Source organism: Panthera tigris, chromosome A2 (assembly GCF_018350195.1).
Source record: "Panthera tigris isolate Pti1 chromosome A2, P.tigris_Pti1_mat1.1, whole genome shotgun sequence".
NCBI classification, from domain to species: Eukaryota; Metazoa; Chordata; class Mammalia; order Carnivora; family Felidae; genus Panthera; species Panthera tigris.
The window spans coordinates 12,552,866-12,574,174 of NC_056661.1; the positions used below are offsets into that span (position 1 = coordinate 12,552,866).

The following is a 21,309-nucleotide window of genomic DNA, read 5'->3' on the forward strand; positions in this document are numbered from 1 at the left end:
ATGCCCCTTGGATTCCCTGAGCCCCAAGTTCCTCCCTCTGCCCTGGCCCTGCCTGTGGTGGGTGTGGGACATCTCTGTCTGGAACTGTGTCCCCGTCCCCTCCAGTGTCGCCTGTGCGTGGCTTGGCCCACGTTTGTGGAGCGAACAAATGAGCTTGGGTCATAGCGGCCTGGTTGTCGGCCCCCTCCTCCTCTGCAGGTGGCCCCTCAGCCCCTGTGGTTCTCAGACACGGTCGCAAATGTGCGGAAGCTGAAGGAGATGCCTCATCACCTGGTCCACTCAGGCCGCCTTGAAACGCTGAAGCAGGAGGTTCTGGGTGAGGGTCGCACCCGTTTCGGAGGGGACTCAGTGGGTCCCAACCTTCCGCTGTGCTCCCGCATACGTCAGAATCCTCGACTCCGCTTAAGACAGTGGTTCTCGGGGCGCCTGGGTGGCTTGGTCGGTTAAGTGTCCGACTTCGGCTCAGGTCATGATCTCACGGTCCGTGAGTTCGAGCCCCGCGTCGGGCTCTGTGCTGACAGCTCAGAGCCTGGAGCCTGTTTCAAATTCTGTGTCTCCCTCTCTCTCTGCCCCTCCCCTGTCCATGCTCTGTCTCTCTCTGTCTCAAAAATAAATAAACGTTAAAAAAAAAATTTAAAAAAAAATATTAAAAAAAAAAAAGACAGTGGTTCTCACCAGGGGTCATTCTGTGCCCCCCCACCACCAGCAGGGGACACGTGGCAATGTCCGGGGACGTTTTGGTTGTCACAGCTCAGGCAAGGGAGTGCTACTGGCATCTAGTCCCAGCTGATAGGGCAGACGTGAGAAATGTGGTCTTAGAATGAGACCCTGTCTGTCCGTCTGTCTATCATATCATATGACAGATATAATATGATAATCTTTGTATTTAGCCACCTATCACCCCTCTACCCACCCACCTTCCTATTTGTCTCTCTATCTATCCTTCTGTTCATCCCCGTGAGTCTCAACCGGGGGTGATTCTGCACCCAGGAGACTTTTGGCAATGTTCATGTTTTTGATGATCACCCCCGGGGAGGTGCTATGGCATCCGGTGGGTGGAGGCCAGGGGTGCTGGTCGGCCCCGCACAGTGCACGGCCCCACCGCAGAGAATGACGCGGCCCCAAACCTCAGCAGTGTCGAGGCCGTGAACCCCCAGAGAAACGGAGAGGTGAGACCAGCCTCCAAGTATGAACGAGAAGGAAACGTGTGCCCCTACAATACCCCCTCCCCCCTCCCTGCCCACAGGCAGCATGAACTGGATTTCCTGCCGCGGCATCTCTGGAGGCATCGAGAGCCTGTTGGATGACTTTGACCTGTATGCCCCTTACCTGGACTGTCCGGAGGTCGGCCTGGTCCGGGAAGCCCTCCAGCTGTGCCGCCCAGCCCTGGAGCTCCGAGGCATGGGTGAGTCGGCCTGGCGGGGGGGCTTCACTCTGCACTGAGTTCTAGAAGATCATTCTCCTCACCAAGACCCCAGCTGGACTTTCATTAGCCGGCACACCTTTCCTGTCTACACCTGTGGGGTTTCTAGAATTTAGAATGTAAGCTGGAAGAGCTTTGGAGTGAAGCGTTTTCTAGAAAAAGGGCCAGATAGGAAAAATGTCAGGCAAAAATCGAGGAAGTTATGTCAATATTAATATAATAAGAGAGAAAACACGTTCCCCCAATTTTTTTTATTGATAACATTTGAAACAGAGTGGTAGTAGTTGAACATGACTTTTTGTAACTCAAGTCTACTCAAGAGAAAGAAGGAGTGGGGCGCCTGGGTGGCTCGGTAGGTAAAGCGTCCGACTTCGGCTCAGGTCATGATCTCACAGCTCATGGGGTTGAGCCCCGCATCGGGCTCTGGGCTGATGGCTCAGAGCCTGGAGCCTGCTTCGGATTCTGTGTCTCCCTCTCTCTCTGCCCCTCCCCTGCTCACTCTCTCTCTCTCAAAAATAAATAAACATTAAAAATTAAAAAAAAAAAAAAAAGAAAGAAGGGGGCAATTTTTGTCCTAGGGGATGACATTTTGCCTAACCGGGGTTCAAAGTCGGTGTTTTCAGCGCACGGCTCAGTGACATCAGGCACTTTCCCACAGGTGGGCAGCCGCCACCACTATCCACCTCCAGAACCAGTTCATCTTGCAAAACTGAACCTGTGTCCCCATCAAACACAAACTCCTCATTCCCTTCCCCCAGCCCCGGGCACCCATCATCTACTCTCTGTGAATCTGACTACCGTAGGGACCTCATCCAAGTGGCCTCAGACAGTCTTGGCCCTCCCGTGTCTGGCTTCTTTCACTCGGCGTGATTTCCTCAGCGTTCGTCCATGTTGTAGCAGGTGTCAGAATCTCCATCTTTAAAAGGCAGGAAAGCATTGCGTTGGGCCGATGGACCTCATTTCGTTTCTCCATCCCTCCACTGATGGACACTTGGGTCGTTTCTACGTATTGCCCGTTGTGACGAATGCTGCTGGGAACACAGGTATACAACTATCTTTTCAAGACCCTGCTTAAAAAAACTCTCTGGAGTAGACACCCAGAAGTACAATTGTCGGATCAGATCGTAATTCGATGTTCATTTTCTCGAGAAACCACCATACGGCAGCTGCACCGTTTTACGTTCCTGCCAGCAAAGCAGCGCACGGGGGCTCCGATTTCTCTGTCCTCACCAGCCCTCGTCATTTTCTGGTTTTTAAAACACTGAGAGTCATCCTGATGAGCGTGAGGTGGCCTGGGTGGTTGTTATCGTACAATCCCCACCTGGTTTTGATTTGAGGGTTTTATAAGGAGTTTTATGAAGGTGCTTAAGTCCCTATATCCCTTCTGTGGCTCCCTTGGAGCTTAACCAAATGCCCCTCCTGGGAGAAGCCTGTCCAGCCCCCACTGAGCCTGGACACCCTCCAGCCCCTGCATTCTTCACCACTACACCCTTTTTCCATCTGTCTCAGCGCTTTTTATTTTTTTTAATTTTTATTAGGGAGAGAGAGAGACACGCATGCACGAGGTGGGGAGGGGCAGAAGGAGAGAGAGAACCCCTAGCAGGCTCTACGCCCAGCACGGAGCCCGACATGGGGTTCGATACATGACTCTGGGGTCATGATCTGAGCCGAAATCAAGCCGTATGCTCAACCCACTGAGCCACCCAGGCGCCCCTGCCTTGGCTCGTAATTATTATTTCTGTTGGTTTTCTTTTGCATCACCCGTGTGCCAAATTGCCAGCCCTACTACATAGACCAGTCCTGGCCAAGAACACGGATTTTGAGCCCCACTGTGTTAATTCAAATCTGGGCCTTGCCACTTACTGGTGGTGTGACCTTGCAAGTCCCTGACGCTCCCCACCCCACCCCGCCTTGCTGTCCTCAGTCTTTCCATCTGCAAAATGGGGATGCTGGTCGACCCTCCTACCTACGGCTGTCCCCATGGGGCCATCCAAGGGGCCCATTACTGTCATGACAGCACCAACCATGTTGATGTGAATGGCCTTGGATGAGCCATTTCTGCACAGAGCCTCAGTTTCCATCATTTGCAAAATGTGGGATTGGACTAAAGCATGTCTAAGATGCCACCCAAGTTGAAGAGGCCGGTGCCCACCATCAGCTTATGCCTTTCTTGTGCATTTTTGCTCACCAGTTGTAAACCTCGCAGGGAGTGAGTTGCCAGGAAAAACAGCCTTGGGAACAACTGCCCAGTTTGAGGGAAGATTTAAAAGCCCAAATCACAGCATGTTCTTTGCAGGAATCCTTGATTAACAACCTGTGGCCGGCCCGGCACCAGCGGGTGTAGGAATGAATGTCACCACCAGAGGGCGCAGCCGGCCAACCTTGAGCTCCAGCACATTCCAGGACTTGGAGCCTCCTCCAAAGCCCGCCAGCATTCCCAATTTCTCCTATTGCCTTAGGCTCCAGGATGATTGGGTGCGATGGCGTTTCTGACTCTATTTTTATTTTAAAAGCTGACATTTTGTTCATCATGGGCTTGAGGGGGGCATTAATTTTGATTTTTTAAAAATATTGCATGGAAATAGTATTTATCTTGATGGTTGTATTTGTGGGTGCCACCTTACATCTTGCACCCATGGTGAGTGGGGCACTTGACCCTGGTCCTGACCTTGCCTCATTCCACCTGCCAGCAAACCAAGGCACAAAGCTTTGTCACCATTGCCCCAAACCCCACAGTTGGGACAAGCCGACAGCAGAGACAATGAACTGCTTGCCTTCAGCGTCCCTGGTCTTCACTCAAGGTTGGAATAAAACTTTTTGGGTCAGATTCCCACCTCCTACTGGCTGTGTGACCTTGTACAAGTTGCTTAACCTCTCTGAGCCTCAATTTCCCCCTTTATGAACTTGGGATAATAATGATGGTATGTCTGTTGGGATAGGCAGAAAGCACTGCCCTCTCCACAGATATATTCGCTTCCTAATCCTTGGAACCTGTGACTCTTGTCTTATGCGGCAAACGATGTGACTAAATTAAGGAATTTGAGATGGAGAGTTTATCCTGGATTATCCAGATGGGCTCGAAAGGCAATCCCAAATGTCCTTATCAAACAGAAGCAGCCTTGATGGGCCTGTCTGGATTCAGCTTCGTGGTGGCTGTGGGCCCTTTAGCCTTGCTCTACATTTCACTGCTCAAGTTTGCTGCCTAAAAGCGGCCTCTACAACTTATCGGGTGTCTGTGATGTTCTAGGTGCTAAGAACAGAGCAATGAACGAGACAGACCCCATTCCTGTTTCAGGAAACTCAAGGTCTAGGGTAGTGAGGAGAGGCGGGGCCACGAAGAAAGGTTAATTGTAGCTGTGATGAGCTGGGGGGTGGGGCAGGTGGATTAGTGGGTTGGGCTGGAAAGGGCTTTTTAAAGAAGTAGCCCTTTAGCTAAAATTAGGAGGTGATTAGCATGAGAAAGGGGGAAGGCCAGTCCAGGCCAAAGGCCCCCCACCCCCACCCAGGCTAAGAACCACCCGGGGCCCTGGAAGTAGGGGTGAGTGTTTGGGGAGAGAGACAGAGGCAGGAGAAGATGGCCCTTCCCCTTAACGTGAGTCCCCTTTGTTGCAGAGAGGAGCATCCTATATACAGAACTCCTGGCCAGACTCCATTTCTTCACGACCTCACATCCGGCGCTGGTGGGACAGCTGTGCCAACAGGCCCAGAACTGGTTCCGGATGTGCCCACATCCTGTGCTGGTACCCCTCACGGGATTCCTCCAGCCCCCGGGAGGACCCCTCCGGGCAACCCTCACCGGCTGTCACAAGGGTGAGTATCTGGGACTGCAAAAATCCTGCCAGGCCCCCTCATGCCTGAGGGCAGCGGACGGCAGGTGTTTCTGGCTGCTCTCTGGGGCTCTCCTTTGTCAGTATAGGGAGGCCCCTGGGGTGCCATCAGGGCAAGCCTTGCTGTCTCATGCTGACTCCACTCTCTCTGCCCCCCAGGGACTGTAGATTACTAGTGTAAATACCACTAATGAGCCCAGAGCAAGGAGGTGCTGGCTGCCTCTAAGAATCAAGTGCCCATCTTACAGATAGTTTCTGGGATTTACTGGCTCGTGCTGGTAAGTCCAAAAGCTAGGGATTGTGTCCGACTGGTCCCTGAGAGGCTGGTGGAACTCATGGATTCTCCTGGGACACCAAAATGTCAGAGAAACTAGAGGACTTAGTTCTCTCTATTCATGTGTTATCCCTTGCTTCCCTCCTTCTTTCTGTCTGTCCTTCCGTCCGTCCATCCACCCTTCCTTCCTTCCTTCCTTCCTTCCTTCCTTCCTTCCTTCCTTCTCCTCCTTCCTTCCTTCCCTCCACCTGTCAGTCCATTAGCTATCTTTCAGCCCTCTGTCCACACCACTCATCTTTCCATTTCCCTCTGAACATCTTCCACTCACTCACTCACCCCACCACCCATCTGTGCACCCAGCCATTCATCAGCCCGCCCACCCATCTATCGGTTGATTCATCTATCTACTCATCTAACATCCACCCATCCACTCACCCACTTATCCAGCCAGCCATCTAGCTATCCACTCATGCCCCAGTCTACCTCCATTCATCCACCCCTTTATCTGCCCACGCATAACTTCTTGCATTATTGAAAGGCCAGCAAATACAATTAAGTTGTGGCTCGAATGTCAGTTATTGCAAGTCGGGCCATTTCTGTGCCACATGGCCCTGTAGGGAGAGCTACACTCCCAAGGCATAGTGCTTCCAAAACAGAAGTTCTAAGAGACGAAGTACCATACATGGAGGAACTGATTTAGGGACAGCTGCTAGAATGCTGTGTTCAGAAGGGAATCTGATTTAATGGAGAAGACTATCTTTATTAGGTTACAAGTTCAAATGGCTGTAACAAGGGACAAAATAGCAGTGGCTTAAATAAAAAAGCAGTTCATTTCCTCCCACTCCCACACAACAGTCCAGGCATAAGTAGAGGTAACACTGTGTCTCCAAGGTGTCAGGTGTTAGAAATAAGCCCACTGCCCCAATCAAAGGAGGGACACAGACTCAGAGCACAGGGAAGCTAGGGTTTAAGCAACCAAGGGCAGGTGTCTGATGGACAGGCACAGTTGGGGCAGTTACAGCAGGCAATTTATCTCCTAGCTGCAAGTCCCTCCCCTGGTTCCTCACTGGCTGAGCACTACAGAGGCAAGTCCCTCCCCTGGTTCCTCACTGGCTGAGCACTACAGAGGCAAGTCCCTCCCCGGGTTCCTCACTGGCTGAGCACTACAGAGGCAAGTCCTTCCCCTGGTTCCTCACTGGCGGAGCGCTACAGAGGCAAGTCCCTCCCCCGGTTCCTCACTGGCTGAGCGCTACAGAGGCAAGTCCCTCCCCCGGTTCCTCACTGGCTGAGCGCTACAGAGGCAAGTCCCTCCCCAGGTTCCTCACTGGCTGAGCACTACAGAGGCAAGTCCCTCCCCGGGTTCCTCACTGGCTGAGCACTACAGAGGCAAGTCCCTCCCCAGGTTCCTCACTGGCTGAGTACAACAGAGGCAAGTCCCTCCCCCGGTTCCTCACTGGCTGAGCACTACAGAGGCAAGTCCCTCCCCAGGTTCCTCACTGGCTGAGTACAACAGAGGCAAGTCCCTCCCCGGTTCCTCACTGGCTGAGTACTGCAGAGGTTGCAGCCTTACTGGTAGTCGCCTATGTCCATGTAAGGCAAAAGTCTGATTGGAACGCATGTACCTTCCCCGAGGTGACACAGAGACTTCAGTCCTTTGGCGCGTGCTCATTGCAAAGCCCGCGAAAAATAAGCCCGCGAAACTCAGAGGGGAGGAGGAACCTGGAAGTGAAGTGTCTAAGGGTCTGGGACTCCATTGTGGGGGAGGGGGATCGGACACATTTCCAATAGGTTGTAAAACTACTGTCAATTAGACAGCACAGCTTTTATTTGGTATTTCTGAAAATGAATCATCTCCCTGACTTCTCGCATCAGGGACCTAGACTCAGTCTTGTTGCTCTGCCATTTTCAATGTGAAACTAACAGTTGACGGCTCAGCAGTGGCCGTTCCAGCCCCGACCAATAGGATGGCCTTTCGGCCAGTAGGAAGTGGGAAGGGGAGGTGGATGGCAGACCCCTTCCCTTTGAGGGAGTGGTCTAGAAGCAGAATTTATCGCGTCTGTGAGAAGTGTCTCCTTGGTAAGATCTTGGCCATCTTCTGCTGCAAGGGAGCTTGGGAAATATGGCCTTTGTCCGGGTGAATGCGCACTCAGCTAACACCTGTGGGCTGTGGGCTTTGTTACAAAAAGAAGTCTGACCGGATGGCTATGGGGGACAAATCACAGTGCAGTGACTGATTAGGAAGTGGCAGTCACAGAGAAGTTTTTGTTTTTGCCACCCCCCGGGTAGGGAGACGTTTTGTGTTCCAGACCCACTGTGCCTCTGTAGGAGCCCTAGTTATGTCAAAGCTCGGAAAGTTTCTACCCACTCTGGGCTCCAGTTTTTTCATTTGCTAAATGAGAAGTTTGAGCTCACATTTCCAGGGTCACACACAGTGAATGTCCTCTCAGACTTGGACTGGCTCTGATTTCAACTTTCCCCTATTTTATATATGGGAAACTGAGGCACTGAGCCGGGAAAGGAATCGCCCCTGCGTGAGAACCGCTGAGCTTGGGAGACACTTACGACCTAGCGTCCTCCCTAAGAGCAACATGAGCATTGCAGTCGAGATCTGAACCTGGCGTCTGACAGTGCTGGAACTTTCTAGGTGTGTGGCTCTGGACAAGGGGCTGACTCTGTGCCTCGGTTTCCCTATCTGTGAAGCGGGGGCCCATTAGAGGGCCCCATGGCTGAGCGCTCAGACACGGGAGCTGACGTGGTCGCTCGCTGTTGTCTCTGTGTGGCTGCAGGCATCACGGCCATGGCGTGGAGCGTGGAAGAGAGGCTGCTGGTTGTCGGCACCCATGATGGCACCGTGGCTGTGTGGGACACGGAAGAACATCAGGTGATCCGTATGCACATGGGACACACAGGTGAGGCCTGCAAAGTGGGCTTTGTAAACTTCGTCATCAAGATAGATAAGGTTTCGGGGCGCCTGTGTGGCTCAGTTGGTTTGAACATCCAACTTCGGCTCAGGTCATGATCTCGCGGTTCGTGGGTTCGAGCACCGCCTCGGGCTCTGTGCTGATGGCTCAGAGCCTGGAGCCTGCTTCGGATTCTGTGTCTCCCTCTCTCTCAGCCCCTCCCCTGCTCACGCTCTGTCTCTCTCTCTCTCTCAAAAATAAATAAGGATAAAACAAAAATTTTTTAAGATAAATAAGATTGCAATGGAATATTTTTAAAAATAAAAATTAATGCAAAAAAAAAATCCACCATGAATAAATCTCAAGCTGTCTTAAAGACAGGATTGGCAAGAGCACTGTGCCAAGCCATATGGGAGCCAAGGGCAAAACGGAAGCTCGGTAATTTGGCACCTCCTTACATTTGGCACCCAAGATGAGTGCCTCGCTCACCTTACCTTAACACTGGCCCGAGTCAGACTCAGGCATTTGGGAAGGCGAAATGTAGTTATGCATGGTAATCAGGGCAACAAGATGTCTGAGCAGCAGTCCAAGTGACCGACTTAGGACAGTTAGGTAAAGCATTTCTCCCAGCTGGGGATGCTTCGGCCAAGACACAAAGGGCGTGAAGAAAGAAGTGTGCAAAGGGCAGGGACAGGGGAGGGAGGCTGGTGTGTTTACAGAACAGCAAGGTCGCCACGAGGCTGGAGCTTGAGACATTATAGCAAATCAAAGAAGCCAGTCACAAAAGCCTACAGTCAGTATGATTTGTTTATACAAAATGTCCAGAACAGGCAGATCTAGAGAGACACAAAACAGATTAGTTGTTGCTGGTTGGCGAGGGAGGAATGGGAAGTGATTGCTCATGAGGACAGGGGTTCCTTTTGGGGGTGATGGAAATGTTCCGGAATCACATAGGGGTGACGGTTGCACAGCATTGCGAATGTGTTAGATGCCAATGAATTACACGCCTCCAAATGGTTGAAACGACAAGGAGAGAAAGGGGGAGGGAATGCCAGCTTTTTGAGGTTTTGAAAACACTCTTATTGTAGACTGTGGTGATGGTGTCACAGCCCTGTGACCACACAAAGACCAATGAATTGTACCGTCATACATGGGATGGGGGAATTTCATGCCCGTGAATTATATCTCAATAAAGATGTTAAAAAACTATTTTATCATTATGGAGCTTCTGGGTGGCTCACTCTGTTGAGCAACCGACTCTTGATTTGGACTCAGGTCATGATCTGAGGGTCGTGGGATCAAGCCCCGAGTCAGGCTCTGCATTGAGCATGGAACCTGCTTAAGATTCTCTTTCTCTCTCTGCCCCTCCTTCACTTGCACACTCTCTCTCTCTCTCTCATATAAAAAATATATGTCACTGCAATTTAAGTATGTGCAGTTTTATAATTTTTTCTCAACATTTTGCCATAACCAATCTTTTATTTCCATTGAATCTTTTTTTAAAAAACAACTTTATTGAGGTGTAATTGACATACCATTTCACCTGTTTTAAGTGTAATGCAACGATTTTTAGATTTACTGAGTTGTACAACCATCACCCTAATGCTAGAACTTTCCATCACCCCAAGGAGTCCTCTCTCTGCGGCCCGCCCTCTGTGGAGTACATCTCCACTCTCACGCCCAGCCCCGTGGCAACCACCCATGTGCTTCCTGGATCTATCAACTTTCTGGTGCGGGACATTCGATGTGGAAGGAACAGTATCGTGGAAGGAACAGTATCCGTATTACATACGATGTGGAAGGAACAGTATCCGTATCAGTCGGAGGGCATTTACATTGTTTCCAACTTGAGGCTGTTAGGAATCTTGCTGTTGTGATCCATCCAGTGTCACATTTATCATGTTTAAATGCAGCAAAATATTTCATTCTTCTCAACAGATCATGTTCCAGAATGTATTAAATGATTTTTTAAAATGTTTTTATTTTAACTTGTTTTGTATTATTATTTTATTATTTTTTTAATGTTCATTTATTTTTGACAGAGTGAGAGACAGGGCATGAGCGGGGGAGGGGAAGAGAGAGAGGAAGACACAGAATCTGAAACAGGCTCCAGGCTGTGAGCTGTCCGCACAGAGCCTGACGCGGGGCTTGAACTCACGGACCCCGAGATCATGACCTGAGCCGAAGTCGGACGCTCAACTGACTGAGCCACCCAGGCGCCCCTTATTTTTATAAATTGACGTCCAAATTAGTTAGCATATAGTGCAACAATGATTTCAGGAGTAGATTCCTTAGTGCCCCTTACCCATTTAGCCCATCCCCCCTCCCACAACCCCTCCTGTAACCCTCAGTTTGTTCTCCATATTTATGAGTCTCTTCTGTTTTGTCCCCCTCCCTGTTTTTATATTATTTTTGTTTCCCTTCTCTTATGTTCATCTGTTTTGTCTCTTAAAGTCCTCATATGAGTGAAATCATATGATTTTTGTCTTTCTCTGACTAATTTCACTCAGCATAATACCCTCCAGTTCCATCCACGTCGTTGCAAATGGCAAGATTTCATTCTTTTTCCTTGTCGAGTAATATTCCATTGTATATATATACCACATCTTCTTTATCCATTCATCCATTGATAGACATTTGGGTTCTTTCCATACTTTGGCTATTGTCGATAGTGCTGCTATAAACATGGGGGTGCGTGTGTCCCTTTGAAACAGCACACCTGCATCCCGTGGATAAATGCCTAGTAGTGCAATTGCTGGGTTGTAGAGTAGTTCTATTTTTAATTTTTTGAGAAACCTCCATACTGTTTTCCAGAGTGGCTGCACCAGCTTGCATTCCCATTAAATGATTTTTTGAAATTTATTTTATTTTGGGGCGCCTGGGTGGTTCAGTCGGTTAAGCGTCCGACTTTGGCTTAGGTCATGATCTCACAGCTTGTACGTTCAAGACCCCTGCGTCAGGCTCTGTGCTGACAGCTCACAGCCTGGAGCCTGCTGAGGATTCTGTCTCTCTCTCTCTCTCTCTCTCTCTCTCTGCCCCTCCCCTGCTCACTGTCTCTCTTTCTCTCTCAACATAAAAATTAAAACCTTAAAAAGTTTTTTAAGTTTATTTTTATTTCGTTCATTTTTTTAAATTTTTGTTGTTTAGGCTATTTGTAGTGTTCTGCTATTATGGATTCTACCGTGATGAACCTCTTTTTACTCTCATCAACATTTTTTTCCTTCTGTTGAATATTTCCAGTGAGTAGGAGTCTTGAACTGGAGGATGTGAGCATTTCTATGGGTTTTGAGAAGTGTATATGTAGCAGAATAAACTGCCCCTCCCCCGACCCCAAAGCTGCCAGCATCAGACGTCCTCAACATATTCTTTTTTTTTTTTCCCAAGAGCTGGGAATGACGTGAGTACTGATAGAGTATCTGTCAGATTCCATTCATTTTATTATCATCAGGATGGCTAGTTTCACATAGGTCTATCCGATATTTGTATTTTTGTGTGCGTGGGCCACCTGTCCAGGACCTGAACCCATTTACCCATGGACCTTGATTCATTTTTAAAAAAGTCATCAACGGGGCACCTGGGTAGCTCAGTCGGTTAAGTGTCCGACTTCAGCTCAGGTCATGATCTCACAGTTTGTGAGTTCAAGCCCCGCATCGGGCTCTGTGCCAACAGTTCAGAGCCTGGAGCTTGTTTCCGATTCTGTGTCTCCCTCTCTCTCTGCCCCTCCCCCACTCATACTCTTTCTCTCTCAAAATAAGTAAACACACACACACACAAATTTTTTTAAGTCATCAAAGTCTTATTATTTGTAATTAGGAAAACTCAGCAATCAGTTTACTAACAAAACGGAAAGCGTTACAGGCATATGTAATAAGGAGAGTGAAAATTTCCCATCACATGCTAGCAAGCTGGACGTGGTTTGCCCTGGTGTTTGCAAGAGACCTGATTGTGAAGTTCTCAGGAATGTGGTGAGGCAGTGATCACAGGCATTATCAAATATGAAATTTTAGAAGCTTGCAGTTAAGTCAATTCTATTCAAACAAGGTAATACATATCCAAAACTCATCACTTTCTTTTTTGTGTGTTTATTTATTTTGAGAGAGAGCGAGCGAGCGTGAACAAGCTCCAGCAGGGGAGGGGCAGAGAGAGAGGTGGAGAGAGAGAATCCCAAGAAGAGAGAATCCCGAGCTGAGAGTGCAGAGCCCAATTGGGGCTTGAACTCAAGAGCGGCGAGATCATGACCTGAGCAGAAACCATGAATCAGATGCTCAACTTTAACCGACTGAGCCACCCAGACGCCCCAAAACTTACTACTTTCAAAGTATTATACTGCACTTTATTACCCGTGTGCTTGACTACCATACCCGCAAGGTGGAAATGGGCTGCTACTGAACTCTCTTCACAACCTTATATTCAATGAGGAGTCATGTTAGTGGCTTGAAATCAACCACGGGCGGGAATAGTTACACCAAGGAAATTGACAAAATGCCACAAGTCAGGGCTTCCCCCAACCCCTCTGGAGAGTCTGTTGTTCATCATTTATCAGCATATTGTTGTTCTAGTCCCTTCCCCAGCAGGTGTTCGGATATACACACATATATACAGTTTTATATATAGTCATCTAAGCCTTTGCTTGCATAACCTTTTGGTTTTTTCAGTTAACATCACGTATTTTGCCTCTTTCCACATTGTGTGTATGTCTCTAATTCACTTTTACTGTGACATAGTGTTCCACATACGGAGATATTTTGCAACACGTTACTATTTATAAAACTTTTGGTTGAAAAATACCCAAACCACAACAAATCAAAATTACCCACTGTCCTACTGTCCTTTGAATTATAAAGAGATAAAACTCCCTTTAGTCTCTCCCACCCTTCAGTCTCCGTGGAACTGATTGGTAGTCAGAGTTTATTAAATGCCAGAACTAATTTTTTTCTAGGCTTATGCAGATGTAGCTCTGTATAAGTTCATGTACTTTGGGTTTTTGTCAAAAGCAGATGGTACTATTTTATACACTGGGCTGTAACTTGCTTTTGTCACAATATATTGTAGAATATATCACGTAGAGGTTGAGAGCTTGAGTTCTGGGCTGGAGTCCTGGCTCCACGACTTATTAATCATGTGGTTTGGGATAAGTTACTGTACTCAGCTGTTCCTCAGTTTCCGTATCTATGCAATGGGATAATAATAGTACCTCGCACAATTTTTATGAGATTAAAGGAGTTTAATGCATGGAAACTACTAACCACTATGCTTGGCACATAGAAAGCCCTCAGTAAGTATTGGCTGTTGTAATAATTTATCATAGTTAGGTGTATGTATACATCTATCTTATTATTTTTAATGGCTTTGTAATATTCTTTATACAGATACACCATATTCTTTAACAACTCCCTTTTCATAAACAGGTTGTTTGCAATTTTCTTTTTATAAGACAATGCTGCAATTAACGTCTGACATCTTCACACACTTATGCTATTATTTCTATAGGGCACATTCTTTTTTTTTTTTTTTAATTTTTTAATGTTTATTTATTTTTGAGAGAGAGAGAGAGAGAAAGACAGAGCATGAGCAGGGGAGGGGCAGATAGAGAGGGAGACACAGAATCTGAAGCGGGCTCCAGTCTCCAAGCTGTCAGCACAGAACCCGACGGGGTCTCAAACTCACGAGCTGAGAGATCATGACCCGAGCCGAAATCAGATGCTCAACCGGCTGAGCCACCCAGGCGCCCCTCTGTAAGACACATTCATAAAAGTGGGATTTCTGAGTCAAATTGTATGTACATTTTTCCTTTTTCCCTTTTTTTCTGAGCATTTTATTTTGAAATAATTCTAGACTCATAAGAAGTTGCTAAAATAGTGCAGAAAAGTCCCACATACCCTTTATCCACCATAGAAATGCTCACATCCTCCAGTTCAAGACTCTTACTCATTGGAAATATTCAACAGAAGGTTGATGAGAGACTTTGCTGTATTCCTGGATCAGTTCTAGTAGTTTTTTGGTGGAATCTTTTGGGTTTTCCATATAGAGTAGCATGTCATCTGCGAAGAGTGAAAGTTTGACCTCCTTCTGGCCGATCTGGATGCCTTTTATTTCTTTGTGTTGTCTGATTGCTGAGGCTAAGACTTCCAATACTATGTTGGATAGCAGTGGTGAGAGTGGATATCCCCGTCATGTTCCTGACCTTAGGGGGAAAGCTCTCAGTTTTTCCCCATTGAGGATGATATTAGTGTTGGGTCTTTGATATACGGCTTTTATGATCTTGAGATATGATCCTTCTGTTCCTACTTTCTTGAGGGTTTTTATCAAGAAAGAATGCTGTATTTGGTCAAATGCTTTCTCTGCATCTATTGAGAGGATCATATGGTTCTTGTCCTTTCTTTTATTGATGTGATGAGTCACGTTAATTGTTTTGCGGATATTGAACCAGCCTTGCATCCCAGGTATAAATCCCACTTGGTCGTGGTGCATAATTCTTTTAATGTATTGTTGGATCCGGTTGGCTAGTATCTTGTTGAGGATTTTTACATCCATGTTCATCAGGGAAATTGGTCTATAGTTTTCCTTTTTAGTGGGGTCTCTGTCTGGTTTTGGAATCAAGGTAGCGCTGGCTTCATAGAGTTTGGACGTTTTCCTTCCATTTCTATTTTTTGGAACAACTTCAAAAGATTAGGTGTTAACTCTTCTTTAAATGTTTGGTAGAATTCCCCTGGAAAGCCATCTGGCCCTGGACTCTGGTTTTTGGGAGATTTTTGATTACTAATTCAATTTTTTTACTGGTTATGGGTCTGTTCAAATTTTCTATTTCTGCCTGTTTCAGTTTTAGTAGCTGATATGTTTCTAGGAATTTGTCCATTTCTCCCAGATTGCCCATTTTATTGGCGTATGATTGCTTGTAATATCAATTGTTGCAACTCTTAATTTGGTTTTGCCACATTCCGTCACTTGTAATTTGGCTATGTTTGAAGCCATCATCTTTTCTTTGGTAAGCCAGGGAATTTCCAAACCAACGGGCATTTTGGTAGTTGGAAGGTCAAAATGTTTTCAGCTAATGTATTCTCCCCGACCCTGGTCTACTGCAGGAGAGGTGAGGTATGTGAAGGTGTTTGCCAAAGGGACACTTGCCCTCTCTGCCTCAAAGGACCATACACTGCGCTTGTGGAATCTACTGACTGGCCAGGAGAAATTCACCATTTGGGATGGAGGCTCAAAGGATCCCATGCAACCTGAGACCTGGAGTCTTCACTTGGATGAAACAAAGAAGGTTGTGTATTTGGCATCTGGCTCAAAGGTAACAAACACCTGCCCCTGTTTGCAAAGGAAAGAGACCAGAGCTTTCCAAGACAGCATATGCTGTTTCTATAAGGAGGGGCTCCCTGATAGGGGGTGGGTGTAAACAGGGGTACACAACCACTTGATAGGATGCTATCAGGGGTTTCAAACTTCACAGTTGGATTAGATTACTTCAATAGTTCTATCTGACCCTGAAGAATTGAGACCTTTCATCTTTTTTAACTTGGTCATTTTTAGTACTATGAATTTCCCTCTGAGTACAGCTTTACTTGAATCCCACAAACCTTGATACATCATATTACCATTTGCATTCAGTTTAAAATACATTTGGATTTCCCTTTTGATTTGTTCTTTATTCCATGGGCTATTTAGAAGTGTGGTATTTGGGGCCCTGGGTGGCTCATTTGGTTAAGCATCTGACTTAGGCTCAGGTCATGATCTCACAGTTTGTGGGTCTGAGCCTTGCATCAGGGTCTATGCTGACAGTTCAGAACCTGGAGCCTGCTTCGGATGCTGCGTCTCCCTCTCTCTCTCTCTCTCTGCTCCTCCCCAGCTCATGCTCTTTATCTCTCAAGAATGAATAAAGGTTAAAAAAATTTGTTTTTAAATTTGTTTTTAATGTTTAATTATTTTTGGGAGAGAGAGAGAGAGAGCACAATCAGGGAAGGCAGAGAGGGAGACACAGAATCCGAAGCAGGCTCCAGGCTCTGGGCTGTCAGCACAGAGCCCAATGTGGGGCTCAAACCCATGAATCAGGAGATCATGACATGAGCCAAAGTCAGACACCCAACTGACTGAGCCACCCAGGCGCCCCAACATTAAAACAATTATTAAAAAAAAAAAAGAAGTATGCTATTCATTTCCAGATATTTGAAAGATTCCCAGATAGCTTACCTTTTTTTTCTCCCTAATTTAATTTCATTTGTATGATGAATCCTTTCATTTGAGATTCATTTTATGATCTTTTTCTGGTAAATGTCCCACCTGCAACTGAAAACAATGTGTATTCTGCTGTGTTATTCTTATATATCACCTATAACCCTATGATCTGATTGTTTTATGAATAGAGACACAGAAGAATAGTGAGTGAAAGCTTAGTAACTAAAGGCTTGGGAAAAAAAATCTCTAGCTAATTCCCAGGTGACTTCTTTGCAAGCTGAGTGATCTTGATACATTACCTTACCGCTCTGCTTCATCTACTAGATGAGATAATGACTAAACCATGTGGCATAGTGCTTGGTACATAGTAAGCACCAAATAATTAGTAGCTGTTAATTATTATATTTTATTAGTAAATGGAAGTTGTTCATGTAAGCAATATCGGTAGCTTATAAACTACGCTGTCCAGTGTGGGGCATCACCACCCAGACGTGGCTACTGAACGCTTGAAATGTGCTTATTCTGGATTGAGATGTGCCTTAAGTTTAAAACACACTGGATTTCAAGGCCCTAGTATCATAAAAATGATGTAACATATTTCAATGATAATTTTATATTGATTACATGTTGAAATGATAACATTTGGACATATGGGTTAAGTACAATGTATTATTTAAATTGCTCTCCCTTGTTTTTCTTACTTTTTTTTTTTTAATTTTTTTAACGTTTATTTATTTTTGAGACAGATAGAGACAGAGCATGAACGGGGGAGGGTCAGAGAGAGGGAGACACAGAATCTGAAACAGGCTCCAGGCTCTGAACTGTTAGCACAGAGCCCGACGCAGGGCTCGAACTCACGGACCGTGAAATCATGACCTGAGCCGAAGTCGGCCGCTTAACCGACTGAGCCACCCAGGCGCCCCTTTCTTACTTTTTTTTTTAATGTTTATTTTATTTTTGAGAGAGAGAGAGAGAGAGAGAGAGAGAGCAAGCAGTCGCCCGGGCGCACAAGTCGAGGAGGGACAGAGAGAGGAAGACAGAGGATCTGAAGCAGGCTCCCCGCTGTCAGCAGAGAGCCGGATGTGGGGCTCGAACTCACGAACTGTGAGATCATGACCCGAGACTGAGCCACACAGGCACCCTTCTTCTTACTTTTTCTAAAGTGATTGATAAAAAATTTAAAGTCACATGCAGCTTGCCTTGTATTCGTACTGACGGTGCAGGCTTAAATATTAGAGAGGTGTTGATTGATTGCAAAACTGGTTAAAGAAATCATTTGGTTATCAGCAGAAGTCAGGAAAATACAGTAAAGAAATAAGAAATGATAATAAACAATCCCTAAGACAAATGCTGTTAACATTTTACAGGGTTTTATTTTATGTGGGTTTCATACACATACACATGTGCATGTATGTATAACACAAAATGGGGATAAAAACATATATGAAGCTATAGATGCAGTTTTAGAAATCGATTTTATTTGTCCATGACCTTAAGCATTCTTCAAAAACAGCATGCTTAGTGACTTCGTAAGATTGCCTTGCATGACTCCATGGTAGTTATGTACGTGATCCCTTACTGCTGGACAGATAAGTTGTTTCCAGTTATTTGCACCTTCAAATAACTGAGGCAACTTTCCTTCTACATAGATCTTTGTATCTCTCCATATTTTTTTAGAGTAAACCCCAGGGGTGCCTGGGTGGCTTAGTCGGTTAAGCATCTGACTTCGGCTCAGGTCATGATGTCACGGTTCGTGAATTCCAGCCCCGAGTTGGGCTCTGTGCTGACAGCTCAGAGCCTGGAGCTGTCCAATTTTGTGTCTCCAATTGTGTGTGCTTCCAATTTTGTGTCTCCCTCTCTGCCCCTCCCCTGCTCGCACTCTCTCGAGAATAAATAAACATTAAAAAAATTTTTTTTAGAGTAAACCCCAAAAGGAGAATTAATGGGCAAATGTTTACTATTTAAATGGTTACTGTCAATTAAAAAAGGTACTTTTTCTGGTGAGGTTAAATATGAAATCTGCTCTGATCAGTAATTACTTGAGGTGAACATATGTGAATGTATACGGCATGGCTAACTTTGCTCTCATTCTTGAGACTGTCACTTTGGAGAAATTTTAGGTTCGTGGAAAAGTGATAGAGCTATTAGAAAGAGTTCCCATATGCCCTTCTGTTCAGTCTCCTGTAATGTCAACATCTTACATAACCAGGGTACATCCGCCACAGCTAAGACATTAATATTGGTCATTTCTATCAGCCCAACGCAGACTTCACTTGGATTGCATCAAGTTTTCCACCAATGTCCTTTTGCTGTTCTAGGCTCTAATCCAGGATGTGTCTCCCGCCTGCCTTGTTTGGAACTGCCAACGCTGAAAAGAAAATGCATGCGCTACGACAAAGCACGGGTTTTGCGTTTGCCCCTGGAAAACCCGCCACCCGGGTCTCTCACTGAGATTTCTCTTCCTTTTCACGACTCCATTAGGTCAGTGCGTGGCATCTAGAAACTGCAGAACTGGTTTTCCAGATCCTGGGAGATCCCTCTGACTGCTGGGTGTATGTAGCAGTGCTGGCTTCCCGGGCCACGCTGCTGACCGTGTCCCAGGGTGGCGTGGCCGGCCTGTGGAGCTCGGCCACAGGAAAGCCGCAGGGGAGGCAACATTTATCCAGCATCAAGGAAGAAACGCCTACCTGTGGGGTCTCGCTCCAGAAGCAGGGGAAGATGGTCACCGGGTTCAGCAAGGGCTCCGTCTCCTTGGTAAGCTGCTTTACTGAGTGTGACGCCCACATTGCTTGGCCCCAAAGTGCCCAATGCCTTCACCTTCGGTCATTTTTTATTGTTTATTTATTTTATTTTATTTATTTATGTTTATTTTATTTTTGAGAGAGAGAGAGAGAGAGACAGAGCCTGAGCAGGGGAGGGGCAGAGAAGGAGGGTGACACAGAATCCAAAGCAGGCTCCAGGCTCCGAGCTGCAAGCACAGAGCCCGACGCGGGGCTCGAACCCACGCACCACGAGATCGTGACCTGAGCCGAAGTCAGACGCTTCACCGACTTGAGCCACCCGGGCGCCCCTACCTTTGATCTTTTAATAAATGACATTTGGCTTCTTAATTCCAGGGATTTGCAACTCTGCGCGTTTCAGGAAACCTCTCTTGGTGTCTCCTGGGGGCCGGCCAATGTGGGTCATTGTTGGCACTCGGTCCTGACAAAAATGTCTCCGAGGCATTGCCAGCTCTTGGCCGGCGAGGGTGGCACCAAATCGCCCTCCCACCCTTTGAGAACCGCTGCCCCAGACGCATTAAGTAAAAGCAAACTTGCAGAACAGTATCTATGACGGATGGTGCAAAAAAGGATGGTTGTGTAAATGCTCATCTATACAAGCAGGTGCTTACAAAGTAGACAACAGCCCCTTCTGGGGTGAAGGGACAATGCAGGAAAGGTGGAGAGGTGTTCCTGATGTGCTCTGGATACTTCTTTTTTTCCCCCCATCTTATACAGTATTGTTTAACTCTCTAAGTTTTAAAAGAAACATTTTTTTTCAATCAGCAGTTAAAGAAATCAACAGTGAGAGCCATGAGGAAATTCATTTCTCCCACCCCCACTACGAAGGTGAACGAATATTTTTTTTTAAACATTGGCTTGGATTAGTGCCAAAAACTCACTTTTCTTGGCCCCCGAGGCGTTCTGTCTGTGCCCCTCCCCGAGGTAATGAATGTAAAGTTTTTGGCTCTCGGCCTGGTGGCTGTCAGATGCTCAGAAATCAGTAGCTGAGAAGCCAATATTGCACCATGTATTAACTAACTAAAATTTAAATTAAAAAAATAATCCGTAGCTGAATTGGGGCTGCAGGATTGAGGAAAGAACCATCCTCTTCGATCTGAACAGAATCCGTCCTGCAACTCGGGAATGGGAGTTTCCATCTTATTTGAGATCTCCAGAGCTCCTCTGGGGGCAGGAAACAAGTGCCGGAATGTTCTCCGGGTGCCTGAGCTAGTTACAAAAACAGTATCAACGGTAATAATAAGAGCTACCCACGTTGGGAGGGCTGACTATGTGCAGGTGGGGGGGGAACCATTCTGCATGATTCTTAGCCCATGGTGGTCCTACGTGGTCGTCCTGTATCATCGCCCATTTAATAGATGAGGAAACTGAGGTACCCAAGGGCTAAGGAATTTTCTTGGAAGCTGGTGAGTGACAGAGCCTTGCATTCAAACTCTTGACCCTGGACTCTTAACCCTGTGGAAATGCTTGATGGGCATCCTTGACTTTGCACAGATTTCCCCTGAAGGAGACAGCCTGCTGGAGAAGCTTCCGGAAGCTGTGAGGTTCCTGGTAGTCTCTGAAGATGAGTCCCTTCTCGCTGCAGGTAGTGTCTCTTATTCAGAGCCATGGTGGCGGGGGGTGGGGGGGGGCAGCTCTGGATTTGGTTGGAAGTGGAGAGCGGTTTGGAGCGAGGGGGGCCATTCGAGACCTGTGGCTGGCAAAACCTTTTCTGAAAGGCCACAGACCCCGTGGTCCCTGTCGCACCTGTAACGTGAAAGCCTCCACAGATGATATTTCAAGTGGGGCTGGCTGTGTGCCACTAAGACTTTGTTGATGGATGCCCACATTTGGATTTTGTATCCTTTTCACGTGTCACAAAAATAGTAGTCTTATATTTATTTATTTTTTCAACGATTTAAAATCGTAAAAACTATCCTCACCTCACGGGTCA

The 21,309-nt window shown here is 46.7% G+C and overlaps 1 protein-coding gene across 1 annotated transcript in view; it reads left to right on the forward strand.

Moving 5' to 3' along the window:
- The window catches only part of NWD1 (NACHT and WD repeat domain containing 1), a 47,756-nt gene that overhangs the window by 11,329 nt on the left and 15,118 nt on the right, over window positions 1-21,309 (forward strand). Inside the window, exons 4-10 of the mRNA XM_015540444.2 lie at window positions 199-316; window positions 1,247-1,405; window positions 5,036-5,233; window positions 8,311-8,433; window positions 15,507-15,715; window positions 19,078-19,350; window positions 20,871-20,961. Coding sequence (XP_015395930.2) covers window positions 199-316; window positions 1,247-1,405; window positions 5,036-5,233; window positions 8,311-8,433; window positions 15,507-15,715; window positions 19,078-19,350; window positions 20,871-20,961 — 1,171 coding nt within the window. The remainder of the gene's footprint in view (window positions 1-198; window positions 317-1,246; window positions 1,406-5,035; window positions 5,234-8,310; window positions 8,434-15,506; window positions 15,716-19,077; window positions 19,351-20,870; window positions 20,962-21,309) is intronic.